Source organism: Desmodus rotundus, chromosome 9 (assembly GCF_022682495.2).
Source record: "Desmodus rotundus isolate HL8 chromosome 9, HLdesRot8A.1, whole genome shotgun sequence".
Taxonomy (NCBI): Eukaryota; Metazoa; Chordata; class Mammalia; order Chiroptera; family Phyllostomidae; genus Desmodus; species Desmodus rotundus.
Genome location: NC_071395.1, coordinates 101238503 through 101255514, shown reverse-complemented (window position 1 = coordinate 101255514; position 17012 = coordinate 101238503). Strand labels below are relative to the sequence as shown.

Here is a 17012-nt window from a genome sequence, read left to right as displayed (position 1 = left end):
CTGGGTGTCAGGGGCAGGGGTGACCCTCAAGCCACAGGCCCTGGGCAGGAATGAGGGGAGTCAGCATGCACTGGGTCCTGTCCACCGCTCCGGGCCAGTGGGAGGACGTGAAGGGGGACTTCTAATCAGAGGCCCCATTGGTAACATCAGCCAGCGCTCCAGAAGCCGGGCTAGCTGCTGGCCAGCACCATACCTGATGTACCCTCCCTACAAAGACAGATGCCACCCACAGGCTGTTGGGATACACTCCATGCCCACAGGAACGGGGGCTGGCTCCACCCCTCCTTGTAGTCAGAGCTTGCACCTTCTTCCAGTTCTGGAGCTCACTGAGACCCCACTGGGACCAGGGCATGTGGGGAAGGGCTGGCAAACCCTTCCTGGATTTGCCTCTGCCTGACTCGGGGAAGGATTCACCAGTTCAGTCCCACATAGGCATCGGTGCATTGGTAGAAGGATGCCTTCATCTCTACCAGCTCCTAAGTTTGTTCTGTGCCCAGGGAGGGCTCAGGTACCCTCTGAGGGCAGCAAGAGGAGAAATGGGCCAAAGCGCAGACCTGACGGGGCCCCAGGAGGGGCACACCCGTAGGGATGTTGTCTCACTATTGGGACCACAGGACAGGGAAGGGGAAAAGAAGGAGGGTTTCACCCTCCCTTCTCCTGAAGTCCTACAAAGACCACGTGGGATAATCATGCTGCTTCCTCTGCTGTCCTGTTGAGGCAGATCGGGAGTCTACTCTGAGTGCAGCTTGCTGCCGTGCCCACCAGCCTCCCTGGGAACAGAGCAGAGCTCTCCCCACACACAGCCACCTTGGAGAGCTGGAGAACAACTCCATCTGCCTACTCCTGCTGAGATGCTCAGCCACGTCCCTGAGCCCTGGGTCCCTGGCCCCATGTCAGGGCCTCTGGAAGGCAAACAGGCAAGCATCCCAGCTCACTGCCAGCCCCCCACACCACTGTGACCCCAGAACAGAGTGTCAGACTAACCCAGGCGCCTCTGGGCTCCCAGACTGGCTTCAGCCCTAGCCTCCCTGCCCTCTTCCCATAATCTGCTACCTTCCCCGGGAACTCTGTGCCGAACGAGTCCTTGAAATTGATTTATTACTGGGCCCTGTCCCTGGGGTCTCCCTTTCTGGGGGATCTTGGTCCAGAGTGACAAGGTGAGAGAGGGCAAGTACCCCTGAGAGTGTGGGGCCAGGCCAGCCCAAACTTGGCGCCCAGGCCCTGCTTCCCTGGGGAGGCCTGTGCCCGCCGAACCCGGCGGCTGCCCATGCCTGGGTGCCATGCCCGCCTCACTCTCCTCTAGCTCTTCTTGGCCTCCTGCTCCCTGCGCCGGAGCTTCTCGCGCTGCCGCGCAGCCTTCTCCTGGGCCTTGCGCTCCTTCTCAGCAGCTGCTGCCAGTTCCTTCACCTTCCGCTTCACCAGTGCCCGATCATGCGAGCTGCTGAGCCCCAGGCTCTGGGGGAGGAATCTGAGGGTGAGGGAAAGCACCCCAGAAGCACCTCCGGGCCCTCTGTGCCCCAGCGGTACCCTCTCTGGAGCTCCACCTGTCCTCTCCTCCCAGACTTGCCAGTGGATCAGAACCCTCAGAGCAAGAATTTTGAATGGGAGGAGTTGGGGGAGATGAGGGTAGAGAGTTCCAGGCCCTTTACCACCACCGCCTACCATCCCCCACTTCCCATAATCCTTAGCTCCCATTCCTCTACTCATTTCAGTTTGGGCATACCGGGCCAACCCCCTGATGCTCAGAGATGGGGAGCAACTTGCCCAAGGTCACACAGCCGGTCAGTTGGTGAGGCCCCTCCCCACTCCAGAGACTTCTTGGGGGACTCTCCTCTCTACTCCTTCCCCAAGCAACCCAGCAGAGTGTGGAAACAGACCAGAAACCTTCCAGCGTAGAGACCAGGAGCCCTTCCTGATCTCCCCCTGCTATCACCCACCTCCAAGACTGAGAATCAGATAAGGTGATCAAGGGAGAGGCCTGCTTCCCATGATACCAGAGGACTCATCAGAGTCAAGAGTCAGATCATATGAAGTCCTAGAGGTCAAGGTCTGGAGCTTGAAGGTCAAACTGAAGAATTGGGCTTGAGTTTTAAATCAGATTGAGGACCCATGCTGGAGGACAAAGATTAGGCCAAGGACCTTGCCCAGAGGCCAGAGGTCAGGGGCAGTGGCCTCAGAGGAGTGACAAGGTCAGGCTGTGGGGATCCCAATCCGTGAAGGCTGCCTCGGGCTCCGGCTGGGCTGGGGCCCTCTTACTCTGACCCACCTTCAGTTTGCTTCCATCCAGCTGCAGCAGCTGTGGCCCGTCCACCTGCCGCGCGGCAAACTCGGCGGCGTACTGCTCCAGGTTGAGGCTGTGCAGCCACTGGCCCACCTGCTGACTGGTCCAGTGGTGGATGGTGGGGAGAGGCTCATCCAGGAACTGGGGAGGAGGCCAAGGAGGGTGAGAGGGATGATGCAGCCTGTGGCTTACACACCGGGCAGAGAAGGAGGCCAGAGCTCGCTCACCTCATCCGAAGACTGGGACAGCGTGTGATAGGGGTAGGAACACTTGGCCTCCTGCCGGGGGCCGCTCGGGATCTTGGGGCTGCTGCTGGGGGGTGTGGAGTCATCACTCAGGGTGGATTCCTAGACAGGAGGGAGTGCGTGCTGCTGAGGAGAAAGCTTGCCCCCAGCCCAAGGGGGTACCCCCAACCCACCCACCCCCATCTGGATGGAGATGAGGTGCTGGATTAGGGCACCAGCAGTTGCTCAGTGCCCCTTAGGCGCGAGCCAGGAGCTGGGCGGGCACATATGACAGGGCGATCGTGTGAAGCATCAGGATCTGAGGCCTCGGGGAGGACAAGGGGCTAGGACGGAGCCGGGCAGAAAAGTGAGCGGGAACGCAGGAGACCTCTGGCTGGGTACACAGCAGGGGAATCACAGTGTTCAGTGACATGTGTTCAGTGGATGAAGCAATGAACGAATCACCAAATTACCCACTCAGATCATGACGTGTGAACAAGCGGATGCACAAACTCAGAGATGGGCAAGTGAATGAATCACTGAATGGCTCAGCGGACGCACTCTCGGAACGCCTGGGTGCCAGCCCGAACCGGGGTGGAGTACGCCCTCATGTCACCTGAGCCTAAGAGCCACTATGGGGGCAAGAAGGCCACGGACTTACCTGAGAAGCTGACTTCTTAGGGCTGAAGCTCTCATGTTTAGGCGAGCAGGCAGGGGAGGTGGTGCTGCCAGAGGACGCCGAGCCCTTGCCACTGTCCGTGAACCAGGAAAAGGGCAGGAACGGGGAGCCCCCTGGCCTGCCGGACCCCTCCACCGACTCCCTGTGGAGAGAGCGCCCTGCATGGGTGTGGTCACTGAGGGGAGGGCCAGGCCCGCGGGGACTTATGGGCAGAAGCTGGGCTGAGGTGCTGAGTACACCTCTTACCTGCTGCCCATGGACAGGCGGTTGCTGCCCTTCTCCTTCCGGCTCTTGCTAGTGGATGCTCGGCGTAAGGTGACCCTGTGGGGAGGGAAGGGGGTAGTGGGGCAGTGCTGCCCACTATGCTACCCTGTACCCCTCCCCCCACAGCTCCAAGCTTTTGGTTCTGGCCCCTCCTGCACTCACCCCAGGTCCAGGAACTTCCGGCGAGTCTTCTTATCCAGGCCAATGGTGGGGCTGGCAGGCTCAGGTGGGCTGGCATCTCGGCTGTCATCTTTTGGGGAAGGGGAAAGGAAATAGCCTGTGAAATAGTCTCCTTCAGCTGCCAGTGTGGGGTGGGAGAAATTCTCTTCACTTGGAATCACGCAACCTGGCGCTGGTGCCCTTCACTAGCTGTGTGACCTAGAACAAGTCACTTTAACTCTCTGCGCTTCCTTCACTTCAAATACGGGCATAAGAACACCTGCCCCTTTCACGGGACCTAATGGGGTGTTGATGAAAGCCTTAAACAAACCACAAACCACTCTGAAAAGGTAGGGACCACCACTACTGAGTGTTAATTTTATCTTGGCCAACTTCTAACCAGCCTTCCAATCTTTTGTCACATGTCACTTCCTCAGAGAAGCCTTCCAGGATGCTCCCAACCAGGTCTTTTCACCCTTACATGTGCTCTCCCACCACCGTGCTCTTTTCTCACATTGCACTTATTACAGCTTGTAACTACGTTTAATTAAGGGATGCTTTGATTGCTTCCCCCCACCCCATTATAAGGAATTATTTCATTGTTTCTCCCCGGAACTACAAGCCCCCTGAGAATGAGAACTGCATCTGTTTGCTCGCTTATGTGCCGAGTGCCCAGCAGTGCCTGGCACATCGTAGGCGCTCAGTGGATGAATGAATGAAGCGTGGTGTTAACTCCCCGTAAGCCGTCACGTCCCGCTTGGTCCCGCCCTGAGCTTCAGTGCCGCTGCAGTCCCCGCGCGCACCAGCAGGGGGCACCGGGCGGGCCTTGCTCACCTTCGCTGTGCGGCTCTGCGCGCAGGTGGCGGCGCACAAAGCTGGGCGAGCTGTCAGAGGAGGGCGCGGAGCGAGGCGGCGAGCTAGAGGCGGCGGCCAGGCCCTCGTGCGAAGCGGCGTTGTGCAGGGGCCGGTAGCGGGTGAGTGGCGAGGGTGGTGGCTCGTCCTCGTCCAGGCTGCGCCGCAACCCCGGAGGCTCCAGGCAGAACGAGCCCACAGCTGGAGACCCCGGACCCGAGTGCAAAGGCGAGCGTAGCCGGTGCAGGGGGCTCCCGCAGCCGTCGGTCACCTGCGGGAGGGGGCAGCCGCTCACTGCAATCCCTTCTCCCCGCTTCCCGGAGGGGCTGGGAGCCCGGTTCACCCAGTAAGCTGCAAGGAGCCTCCGGAGCCGTGGAGCCCAGACTCCTGGGTCTTTCTGGGAACTGGAGAGAGGGTTTCCCCATGCGGGGTAGAGTGGTGGCTGGGCAGTGAAAGGTGGGAAAACCAGGGGCTTTCAGCCACAGAGGCTGGGATTGAATCCCACCTCTTTTACTGTGTGGCTTTGTTTACGGAACCTCTAAGCCTCAGTTTTCTCATCTGTAAAATGGGAATGCTAATCCCTTCTTTGAGAGGATGAAATGAGCCAGAAGTGAATGCACCTGAAGTGTGTGAGCATTATCATGTGCGAAGCCTGTGGGAGGGGTGGTGGGGGTGGTTTCCCTGGAAGAGCTGTTTGGAAGGACTATCCAGGGGCAAGAAGAGTGGCTGGGGTATATTTGATTGCGTGGGTTGCCCCAACCTTGCCTCCGGGCCCATCCGAGCCTTCGCCATCCTCCGCAGAGCTGGCACTGTCCCGAAGCCTGGAGCGGGAAGGCCGATGTCTACGGCCCTTGGCCAGCAGTTGGGCCCGGGCTTTGTGTAAACTGCTGTCCAGTCTGACGGTCTCTGGCACAGCCAAGTCCAGGTCTACGAACCGGGTGAAGGGGGCAGAGAACAGACACATGAGGTCAGCAAGCCCAGAGGCCCATCTCAGGTGGCCACGTGCACGCACACCCCAGACAGTCACCGAATGTTGGGAGTGCAGCTGAAATGGGAAGCAGGGTCTCTTGGGCTCCGGGGGAGCCGGACATGTCAGCATATAGATACAGCAGTGTGATGGGGCCTCTCACAGGCCCAGAGGGGGACATGACTGCCCTGTTTTGATGGGTCAGAGGAGGACACACCAAGGTTGGGTCTTAAGGTCTGGGTGGGAGTTTATGAGAGAGGAGGTTAGCAAGCCTGGGAAGTAGGGAAGTGGGGCAAAGGGGGCACCTCCAGGGCAATTGAAGGGTAGGTTTGTGGAGAAAAGGGCTGGGGGATGAGGCTGGAGAGATCACAGAAATAATGGCTACCACTGAAGAAGTGCCTACTATGCTCCAGACAATGTGTATATATCATCACCTTGTCTACTCAAAACCCAGCAGACTAGGGACAGTTACGCATATTTGAGAGCTGAGCAAACTGAAGCTCAGAGAGGTTAAGCCTCTTGACTAAAGCCGCCAGCTAGCAATGGTCTGGGATTTGAGCTTGGCTAGTCTGGCTCCAGGGACTGGTCCTGCTGGGGACACTGGCTTGCTGTGCCATGCTCACATGCCCGGGGTCACACTCAAGAGAAACACTATTGAGCACCTGGAGGGCCTTCCATTGAACGGAGCAGAGGGATTCCCACCCCCTACCCCTGCCATACACACACCCACACCCAGGCCAGTGGCAGCGGCAGGGAGGAAAACCCTCAATCCCCTGAAGCCTGTCTCTCCTGTCCTGAGGACCGCGGCCCAGGGCAAGATCCTGGATGAGGACATGGAGGAAGAGTGGGCAAACCCAATGGATCATGCACAAACCCCACTGCTCCTAGTTTCCTAAGCCCTCACTGTGCACGGGGGTCTTCAGGAAGAAAAGGTTCTTCCCGGACTTCAGGTTGGGTTAAGACAAAGCTGGGCGAGCTGTCAGAGGTCTTCCTTCCCCACTCCACCCCCAGCGATCTCAGAGACCCCCACCCCATCATCCATGCCTGTTCTGTGTTGCCTGCTCCTCCTCTCATCTGCAGATACCCTCTAAGCGCCCCAGTGGCTCTCCTGGCTTAACTATTGTCTATGTTTATTTCCAGCCCCGACCCCTCCCCTGAATTCCAAGCCCGGCACCTCAACACCTGCCAGGGAACTTGTCATATCAAGGCACCAGAACCTAAAACTCAACCCATCCAAACGAACCCACCACCTTGCCTTAAACTGGCTTCTTCTCTGTTCCCTGCCTCAGTGAAAGACCCCATCCTCCACCCAGTCACCCCATTCAGACAGCTCCAAGCTGCCCTGCCCCCTTGGCTCCAGACCCTGTTGGTCATTCATGTGTCCAGCTGCCTACTTGACATCTCCACTTAGGTATCCAACAGGCATCTTCAACGTGCATGGCAAAGCTGGACTCCCCACCCCCAGCTGCTCTCCCAGTCTGCCCAGCTCAGCAAATGGCAGCTTCATCCTTGCAGATGCCCAGACCAAACCCCTGGAGTCATCGCTGGCTCCTCTTTCTCCCTCCCACCCGACAGGCCGATCCATCCACAGTTCCTGTTAGCTCTACTGTTGAAATATATCTAGACGTACTGAAATATTTATGGTGAAATGACAAGATGTTTTGGATTAGGTTCAAAATAATCCAGGGGAAGAGAGGTGAGCGTGCCAGGGAATAGAGACGGGACAAGACTATGCATGAGCTGACGACAGTTGAGGCTGAGCGACGATGACATGTGTATGACGGAGGGCAAGTGCCACTCTCCCCACTTCTGATTTCCCACAAGAAAATATTGTTTTTTGTGTGTCTGTGTTATACTCACACATGAATATGTATGGGAGGAAGAGGAGAGAGAGTGTGCAGGAGAGTAGGAGAGAACGGGGAGAGGAGAGAAGAAGGAAGGTGGGGAGAAGAGTAGAGAGGAGGGGAGGGGAGGGGACATGAGAAAGAACTCACAGCCTGTCTAGGTCACCATGGCCTCTTGCCTCGCAGCTGGTATTCCCTCCTCCTCCTTTTTCCCATTTACAGTCTATTTTCATCACAGCTGCCAGAGTGATCCTGATAAAACCTGTCAGCCCAGGTCATTCCTCGAGTCAGAACCCTCCAGTGACTTCCATCTCACTCAGAGTAAGCACCAAAGTCTCCCAGTGGCCTCCAGATTGAGTCTGGGCCACCTTCTGCGCTTCTGCTGCTCTTCCGCTCCCTCTACTCCAACCATCCCAGCCTCCTGGCTCTTCCTCCTGCAAGCCTGACTGTGCCTCAGGGCCTTTGCTCTTCCTCCTCCTGTCCTGCAAGACTCCAGCCACAGATTTCTGCGTGGTTCTCCCCCTACCTCCTTCAGGTGTTGGCTGAAATAGTTTCATTGATGACTTCCCTGACCAACCAACTTATAATACCCCCAGAACCTGCACACCTATTTTTCCTGTCATTTATCATTCCTTAGTTCATGAGCTATTTTACTTACTTAGTGTATTATCTATCTCTCTTCCGCCCTTTAGAATGTCAGCTCCACTATGGCAGATGGTTCTAGTTTGTTCTCCGCTCTGACACAGGCACAGAGTAGTGCCTGGTACACAGTGGTTCGTAAACATTATTTTAGTGAAAGAACAGATTTGCCTCCTCACACCCCTGGAACCTGGCCTTGTCTCTTCAATAGGACTGAATTGCCTTAGCTCATTCACCAGCTGCCCACGCCCACCTCACCCTCCACCCCCCCCCACCCCCCAATCACCGCAGAGCATGGCCTCAGCTCAGTCCATTCTTAGGTCCCTGCTCCCAGTGTGTGCCAGGCTCTGTTCTGCCTCCCTACCCACTTTCCACAAGCTAGAAGAAACTTCCTAAAGCACATTTCTGACTGTGTCTCATACTCTCTGGCTTTTCAGCCCCCCAGCAGAGGGTCAGGGGTCAGGGGTTAGGGGTGGTGAGTGGTCATCCCAATGTCAAGTTCGTGCCCCCCAGCCCTCCATTCAAGTCCTGAGGGGACCAGCCCACACCCTCACGTGTTGCCCACATCCCCTCCTCTGCACAGCACGCTCTTAGCTGAGGGCCTCGGTTAAGAGCAGAAGCCCTGGAACCAGATGGCCTGGGCTGAATCCAGTTCTGCCACTTGCTGGCTGGGTGGCCCTGAACAAGTGACTTACATGTAGCTAACAGCTTCCTTATCTATAAAGTGGGGTCCTAATAGCAGTATTGTCCTTACGGGGTTGTTCCGAGCACTAAAAAACATAATCCACATAAAGTGCTTCGCCACCATGCCTGTGACTTGGTAAGCGCGCCCAGGCACTGGCTGCTGGTGGTGACGGCAGAATAGAATGGAACCGCTTGTACTGATGCCTAGACACCCGCCGCTACCTTCGTTCCCGCCTCCATCCCTGTGTCCCTGCTGCTCCCTCTGCTCCACCGCTCTCCACCCCTTGTCCGGCCCCCAACTCCAACAGGTTACCTCCCCCTACTCTGGACAGCCACACTTCTTTGGGCTTGCCCCTGTGATCTGGCTGGGAATGAGTGTCCCATGCCAGTCTACACAGCAGAGGGTGACACCCTTGACTGTCCACCGTGTCCCCCGAGAGCCTGGCGCAGGGCCTGGCAGAGGGTAGGTGCTCGGTAGGTGCTTGACAAAGTGAAGCAAAGCCACACTTCTGCGGACCGCACAGGGTTAGTCAGACATGGGCTCCAGACACACGCGCGTGCCTGTTGAGGGTCACGATGAGCACGTGCCAACGTCCCGTCCCATCCCACATTCTCCTCCTTGGCACAGCACTCCTCCCGTCTAATATTTTCCTTGCTTAGTCATAAGTGCCGTACTATTGGCCCCCTACTTGCCCCTGTGCTAGAATTCAAGCTCCAGGAGGGCAGCGACTTTGCCTGGCTCGTTTTGTGCTGTCTCCCCAGGGCCTAGAACAGAGGGGCACACATCAGCTCTGATATTTGTCGAATGGATGAAGAAGGCAGGGAGTGACTGGGGCAGCTACTGTTACAGATGAGGTAGCCAGGCTGAGGTCTGGGTGACAGTAAGGAGTCAAGGGTGTAGAAAGAACAAGAGGGGACCATGTGGTGTTAGGCTGGGAGTGTGGAGGGTCAGCAGGGGCCAGTGCCACCAGCAAGGAGAGGGGACCGGCCTGGCTGACAGGGAGGGTGGCCAGACAGGGAGTTGCCCAGGTAGTGGCGTGGAGAGGGGAGCGGTTCTGTCAGAGAACGGCTATCTTGGACTCCGGGTTTGACACCACTGCTCTGGTCCCTCAGCGGCCCCTGCTTCGCTCCTGGTGTTTCCAGGCCCTGGAGCTGAGCCGGGGAGGGGCGCCTTCTGTCCCCTGACACAGAATCTCCAGGCACTGCCTGGAAGCAGCGAAGACTGAGGGCTGACGACAGAATAATGGCTATCGCTTCCTCAGTTCTCACTGTGCTGGACGCCAGTCGAAGTGCTTCACAAGTGCTAGCTCACTCAAACCTGCCCACGGCCCGGGGAGGAAGACACTCCAGGAACCCCCAGGCAGCCGCGAGGTGGCTGGTGAAGAGTGGGCCGGGGTTGCAGGCAGCCTGGCTGCAGAGGCTCAGCTTGTAACTTCCAAGCCCCCTCTACTTCCTCTCGAGTCCCAGGGAGGGGTGACCTCTGAGTCCAAATCCTCATTTTACAGGTGGGATAACTGAGGCTGGGAGAGGAAAGGTTTGACCCAGGGTGCAGAGGTCATGAGGCAGTGTTCTTGCTGCTCTGGGGGTGGGGGCGCGAGGACCAAGCTGGTGCCCAGCCACCCTGAGGTACACGGTGGAGTGCACAGTGGTAGTCTCTCTGTGATTTCCAACAATGAAATATCATTCCTATGTGTCTGCGTTCCACAGACTCACATATATGCGTACGTATGGGGAGAAAGAGGAGGGCCAGGGAGAAGGGCCCTTTTCTCCTGACTCTGGGCCACATTGGGACCGTGGTCATCTAACCTCGGAGCACCTAGGGAGCAAGGTGGGGCCAGTCTCTCTCCAGTCACCTGGTCTACCAGGCCCCCATCACCTACTTCTGTCCTTCCCTGCGGACCCCTCCTCCCCACTCCCACAGGGAGTTACTCTGTCCCAGGGCAGTGGGAAATCTTGAATATTTAATTGCCTTTCTCATCAGGAAGCAGGCAGGGCTGGCACTACCTCAGCAGGTCAGGGAGGAGGAAAACAGGAAGGGTTGGGGCAGGAGGAGGGGGAGTGGAGGCCAAAAAGCCCCACAAAGGGGAGCTCATCTCTGTCAGGCCAGAGGTCAGGCCTGGCCTGGGTGGAGATGGAACGGCTCAGAGCCTGAGGCTCAGCAGCAGTTCAAGCCTGGGGGAGTCCCAGAGGCAAGCCCTGCACTCCGCAGGCCCCAGGGAGGGCAAGTGGAAAGCAGCGATCCCCAGGAGCCGGGAGGCAGCAGTTCGTGGCATTGCCAGGGCACGTGGTGGTGCCAGGGGAGAATGAGGTGAGCAGGGGAGGGGGAGGAGGAAAGGGGAAGAAAGGTGGAGGTGAAGACAGGGGAGGAGAAGCTGGGACGCCCTGTGGCTTCCCACACCCAGGAGCCCCTCAAGGTCATGCACACAAACGTAAGTTCTGAAAGCTGCACACACATTACAGGCTTTAGGCGCTTCTTTCTGTCTCCTCCAAGGTCCTCCATGTTGCTTTGCTCACTGACTCCTGCACCAAATCCAGCTGGGAAACCGCCTCTCTACCCCACTGCATGCTGGGAACTATGCCCGGCCCGGTGGTTTTTCTCCAATCCACGGTGCAGGCAGGTGTGTGCCTGCACCTCAGCGTGTGCTGAGGCTGGTGAGTGTTATGTACTTGATTTCTGTGCACATCCATGCCGAGGGAGGTCCCTTATTTATGCAACTTAAAAGTAACTGTCGCGTGTGCTGAGGGACACAGGTGAACAGCACAGAGGCTGAGAGCAGGGAGTCCGGCAGTCTGTGGAGTCCCAGCTCTGCCACTCGCCTGCCGTGTGGTCTTTGAATCAAGTCACCATGCCAGCACTTGGTGCCCTCGGCTCCTTGCCTGTGAAGCGGGCACGCTTCTTCACATTACTGTGGGGACTCGATGGGACAGTGCATGTGAGGTGGGGGTGCAGCCTAGTGCCTGGCACGAGACGAGCGCCTAATAAATGGGGATTCTTACTAACATCGCTGCTGTTGTCACTGTCCTGTCACTCAGACAGTTGTGACAGAGAATCAGGCTGTAAGACCCCAACACACACGCACACTAAAGTCCCCAAGGGACTCCCGCCTCCCCCCACCGCCAGCACCAAACAGAACTTACCAAAAACCTCATCGGTGGGTTCTCGGAGCTTTGAAGAAGCCATGACTCAGAAGAGCTGGGAAGGACAAGGTGGAGAGAGAGAGAGAGAGAGAGAGAGAGAGAGAGAGAGAGAGAGAGAGAAAGAGAGAGCAGGTGAGAGGTTCAGGTGGGTGAGGCCAGGAGCAGGTCCCGGCCTCTGGCCCCTCACCTTCCCTCAGAACTCTTCCTCCCGCCCCAGGAGAGACTTTATCCGAACCGTAGCCCAGATCGAGGTGGCTGCAGCAGGAGGCAGGAGCAGAAGGCAGGGTCAGAGGCAGGTCCAGGGTGTGGACCCAGGCTGAGTCCTGCAGCCTGGTCCCCTCTGCTGTGCTGTGTGCCTCCATGTGGGTCACTGACCTGTTCCCAGTCACTCTCCTGGGCCTTTCTGTTCCCGAAGAATTTTTAATCATCATACACTGTCCCACAGAAAATGGGGGAGAATTCTGGGAATTTAGTAAATCCAATCCTCTTGTTTCACAAATAAAGAAATGTGAGGATGACTGGCTCAAGATCACACAACAAGTTAATGGCCATAACAGGACCAGGACTCAGGTTCTTACCTCCTTCCATCTTCACTACTGCTTATCCATCCATCCACTTGGGCATTCATCCATCTATTATCCACCCACCCATCCATCTATCCATCCACCCATCCATCCACCCATCCAACCACTCACCCATCCACCCATCCATCCACCCATCCATCAGTTCATACCATCCACCCACCCACCCACCTCTTGGTCCATCACCCAGTCGTGCTCCCCCTACGCCCATCACTGGTGTGCTCACCACTTGCTTTCCTGAACACCGAGCTGTTCAGGAAGCTGGCGCCATCAGTGACAGAGCCACTGTTCCTGACAAACTCACTGTTCTAGACACTCACAGATGCCGGAGGGTATGAGGTGTACTCACAGCACAACAGTGGACAGCCAAATCTCTGTGATGCATCAGGGATGTTCTCGGAAGAAGTGTGGGTGGGTAGGAGGGTTGGTTTTGTGTTTTTGGTGGGAAGCAAGAAGGAGGGCAGGTGGGGAAGCGGGACACGTGCAGCTGACACAGTTGGGGGCAGGCTTCCTAGCAGATATAGGATTGTAGCAGCTGAAACCAAGGCCTGGGTGTCTGTGGGGCAGGGGAATACCTGGTGAAGAGAGAGCAAGGATGCTCAGGGGCAGGGACACACTGCGTTGCTGGGACATGGTCTTCAGTTAGGCCTAACACTCAGGTTTGCATGCAAAGGGCAGGGCAGTGGGTGGACCATGCAATTGCCTGGCCGTGTAGGAAAGCCACGTGCCTGTTGGGGTCTGTTCCAGCCCTTCTGTTATGATACGGACATCATCTCCAGATACTAAGGGTTCTCAGTATCCCCCCTTTACAGAAGGGGAACCAAGATGAAGGAGATAATTGGTAGAACTCAATGGTGACCCCAGTCTCCTGCCCCTCAGCCTTATCTGGGGTGATGATCTGCACTTTTGGTGGGTGCTTATAAGGAGAAGACACTGAGTGGAGAAAGGGAGAGGGTGAGGAGCTGGTCCATGCTGGCTAGACCTGGGAAAAGCAGGCTGCATGGATTCTTGGAGCTAAAATTAGGAAATGAGGTGTCAGAAGGGCCCAGGGACATGGGTCCTTCGAGAACCCTGCTGCCATTTTTGAACTCTGGGTGTTAGTAGCAAAGAAGTTTTAGAACCCCTCTTCCTGTCCTGAAGGGCCAGATGGGAAAGGAGCCTGCCCCTAAGAATAAACCAAATTGCCTCATTCAATCACAAAGCTTCATCTGACCAGGACATAGCTGCCACCACCTCCAGAAAGCTGTCCTAGATAGCCTCTCATGTGTCTTCATAATTTCTAAACCCACCCTTCCCCACACACTGGGAAATGAGGAATTTTTCATGCTTTATCGATTCCCTAACTGGGTCAGGTCTCTCTGATATCATATGGGAGCTCCCCGAGGAGGGGAGGGGCAGTGTTCCCCACCAGACTGGGGACTCTCTGAAGATAAGGGCGGAAGCTCCCTGAGGGCAGCTGTGGTGCCTCCTCTCTTAGACAACATGGAAAACCTATGTGTCCTTTATTCAAGGTTCTGTCCAGGGTGGAGACCCTCTTGTGGAAGGAGTCCTCTTTCAGGTGCCCTCTGGGGCGGGCTGGGGCCTCGCGCTCACACCTGCGCCCAGTCCACCCTGATTCAGCACAAACTGCTTTCTTTCCCTCCCTTCAACAACTACCTCCCTGGGGTGTGTGGGGGGGACCCTCCTTACTTGACTTCCAGGAGATCACCAGGTCCCTCCCACCCAATCCCCTCATCCCCAAACTGAGCCATCACACTCCTGCACACACACACAACACACACACACACAACCAGGTAACTGCCATGGGTGGAAATGAACCTGTCCCTCCGCACGAAGTCTGGGCCCTGATTCTGCTGGGCCACTCCTTCCAATGCCCAGAGGAGGACCACCAATGACCTTTGACCCTTCTCTGGGAGAAAGGGAGACAGGGGAACTCAAAGCTTCCTGGAACCCAGGAGGAGAAAGAGAGAAAGGGGCACAACCCTGGAGAGAGAATGGGTAGCAGAAACAGAGACAGGTTGGGGGTGGGCAGGGGGGTGTCAATTCACAGAGACGCAGAGAAAAGGAAGAAAGGGCACCGAGGAGATGAGACGGAGAGTGGGGCCAGGGAAAGCAAGAGTGGAGAGGGCCACCAGCAGCGCCGAGTGAGGCCGGAGGGAGGGTGCGAAGAGAGAGGGAGACTGCTGCCTGGAGAGGGGCGGCCCCCAGAGAGGCAGACTGGAGGAAAGGAGCTCTGAAAGAGCGGAAAGGGACCAAGAGAGAAGTGCAGCTGGGAAAGGCTGGGAAAGAATGGCCGGGAGGGGGGCTCGGGGTAGGGGGAGGCAGTTGTGCAGCTAGAGAAAGCGGAGCCCCTCTCCCATAGGCCCCGGCTTGGTCGGGGCTTCCGGCCAGCGCCGGTTTCCCCACCCCCATCTACCCCTCTGCCCAGCGCCGCTGGACAAGGGGTGGGGTGGAAGGCAGGGCACCTACTGCACTCCCAGGGCCACTATGCCCCCACCCCCAAGCCATCAGAGCCTCACGGCCAGTTTCTTTCCAATCCATCAGTCCAACTCCGCGCTGGGCAAGAAACAGTTAAGCCCTCTCCCCCTCCTCCCACACCAGTTTTTTAAATTAATTTATCCGGGTGGCGGGCGGGAGGGAGAGGATTAGGGACACAAATCCTACCTCCGCCCCCTCCCCTGAGAGCCCAGCACCCTAGCTCCCCGCAGCCCCTAAGGGATGGGGGAAGAAAGGCCCCAGTCGCTTCACTCCATCCAACCTCACTCAGGGTCCCACAGCGAGCCCGAGTAAGCTCCGGGCTCCGCTTCCCAGTCCACCTCGGGGTCCTTGAGGTCCCGGCCCCTCACCTCCAGCATCAGTCATCTTCAGCGTCCGGCACCTAGGGAAACCCTCGGGCCCATGGTGCTCCGGGCGGGGGCCGGGCGAGAGAGGGGCGGGGGCCGTCACCCCGGCCGCGGGGGACTCCGGGCTGGCTCGATCCGCTCCATCCTGAGAGTGGGGTGGGGGTTGGCAAGGAGGGTCCAGGAGCTGGAGGGAGGGGGGCGTTGTGTGGGAGAGATGGAGGTTTGTAGGAAGCAGGAGGCGCGGGAGGGGCTGGACCAGAAGACCTGACGGGAGGATGCTCCGTGCGTGTGCGTGAGTGTTGTGTGCGTGTGTTGTGTGCGCGCGTGTGTGTGTGAGAGAGAGGGAGAGGGAGAGAGAGGGAGAGAGAGCGCGCCACCTCCCCGCCCCGCCCCCTAGGCCCCGCCGGACGCAGGTCCCCGCCTCGCAGGCCACTGCGCGTCGCGTTTCGTCGGCGGGGGTCCTCGGGGGTCCCCCGGAAGGGGCGATGCGGGGGCGCGTGGCGGGGAGGCCGGGAGCCCGGGAGACAAAGAGAGGGAGGAGAGGGCAGCGGGGGAGGGGGCGGAGGCAGAGCTCGCAGAGGGGCGGAAGCGCCCGCATCCCGGTTGGGCGAGGGGATTCCGAGTTGTTGCCACTTCTCAGCCCGCTGGAGTCGGGGCTGGGGGAGCGGCCCCTCCCTAGAGCCCACGGGGCTTCCACCTCCTCTGCCAGGCCCGTGAGGGCTCCTGGTTCAACCACTCAACAGACATTCACCGAGTGGTCGTTTGCGCGGAGGCCCGGGGGGACGGCAGGGAACAGAACCCACCCGGTCTGGCCACCGGGGCTTGGGGCTCGCGGAGTAGTCACGGGGAAAGACGGGTGGGGAGGTCCTCACAAGCCCGGGGCTACGAGGCCTAGTTCACAGAGGAAACCTCAGCGCTGGGAGAGCACACGGGATGGGGGGCGGTGGGGGCAGAGGGGGCGCTGCGCCTGACCAGGGGGCGGGGGAGGGGGTGCAGGTGGTCCGGAAGGGTTCCTGGAGGAGAGGTTGTGGCGGCTACACCTGCAGGCCAGGGCGGGGTGGAAGTGCTAGTGGGGCGTGGGGGGGAGGTAGGGAGAGAGACGATGAGTGGGACTGCAGAGATGGGGGTGCAGGGGTGGACAGAGGGCTTGCACTTTATCCTCAGCCTTAGGGACAAAAGTAACAGAGAGAGGAGCTCAGACCTGCATTTTAGCTGGAACGCCAGGCTCCTCTGTGGAGAGGGGACCAGCGAGGGCAGCCTGAAGGCAGGGACATCCCTCGTGAGGCTGTGGAGGAAGGATGACAGTGCCATTCAGGACGCAGAAGTGAAGAGACTGACGGCACGTGGGGACTGGCTGGCCACTGAGGGAGGAGGAAGGGTCTGGGAGGACTGCAGGCCTTGGCCCTGGAGTGGAGCTGACAGGGGTGAGGGGGTGAGAGGGATGAAGTCAGACTTGGACCTGGTGAGCTGGAGGTGGAGGCAGGCCAGCAGGGAGAGATAATGTAAAAATCAACAACTAGCTACCATGCTGTGATGGCTTGGGGGGGGCTCGGCCGGCACTGTGCTCAGCACTTTCCTCAGATTAAAAATGAGACGGGTGTTCCTACCACCCCCGAGTGAAGAGGGGAAAACAGAAGTGGTGAGTCTGGATTGGAGTCCACGACTCAGGAGAAGGGTGTGGCCCGTGGGAAGAGTTCCCCAGTGGCCAGTGTCTCTGCAGTCTCAGGTCTCCGAGGGGCAGTGAGAGATGGCATGCTGAACCAGGACAGTAAGGACAAAATTAATAACTTTAGGGGCTGAAGGTATCTAAGGAGATCTGTGGGAGCTTGTAGGGGGTGTCTCTGGGTATCTTCAGAA

At 58.1% G+C, this 17012-nt stretch overlaps 1 protein-coding gene across 3 annotated transcripts; it reads right to left on the bottom strand.

The window, feature by feature from the left end:
• Positions 1-1081: 1081 nt before the first annotated feature.
• On the bottom strand, positions 1082-15812 carry SAMD14 (sterile alpha motif domain containing 14). Of its 3 annotated transcripts, none has more exons than XM_024572876.3 (10): positions 15159-15812; positions 11732-11786; positions 5220-5386; positions 4442-4730; positions 3611-3698; positions 3431-3505; positions 3167-3326; positions 2509-2628; positions 2267-2422; positions 1082-1455 (listed from the first exon to the last, which is right to left on the bottom strand). In XM_024572876.3, exons 2-10 carry the CDS (start codon positions 11772-11774, stop codon positions 1300-1302), a joined length of 1254 nt encoding a protein of 417 aa, XP_024428644.1. In that variant the 5' UTR covers positions 11775-11786; positions 15159-15812; the 3' UTR covers positions 1082-1299. The 3 variants fall into 3 exon arrangements, with proteins under 3 accessions (XP_024428644.1, XP_045038061.1, XP_045038060.1); XM_045182125.3 differs by having other exon boundaries at positions 1299-1468; XM_045182126.3 differs by lacking the exon at positions 5220-5386 and having other exon boundaries at positions 15159-15627.
• Between the last annotated feature and the right edge of the window lie 1200 nt (positions 15813-17012).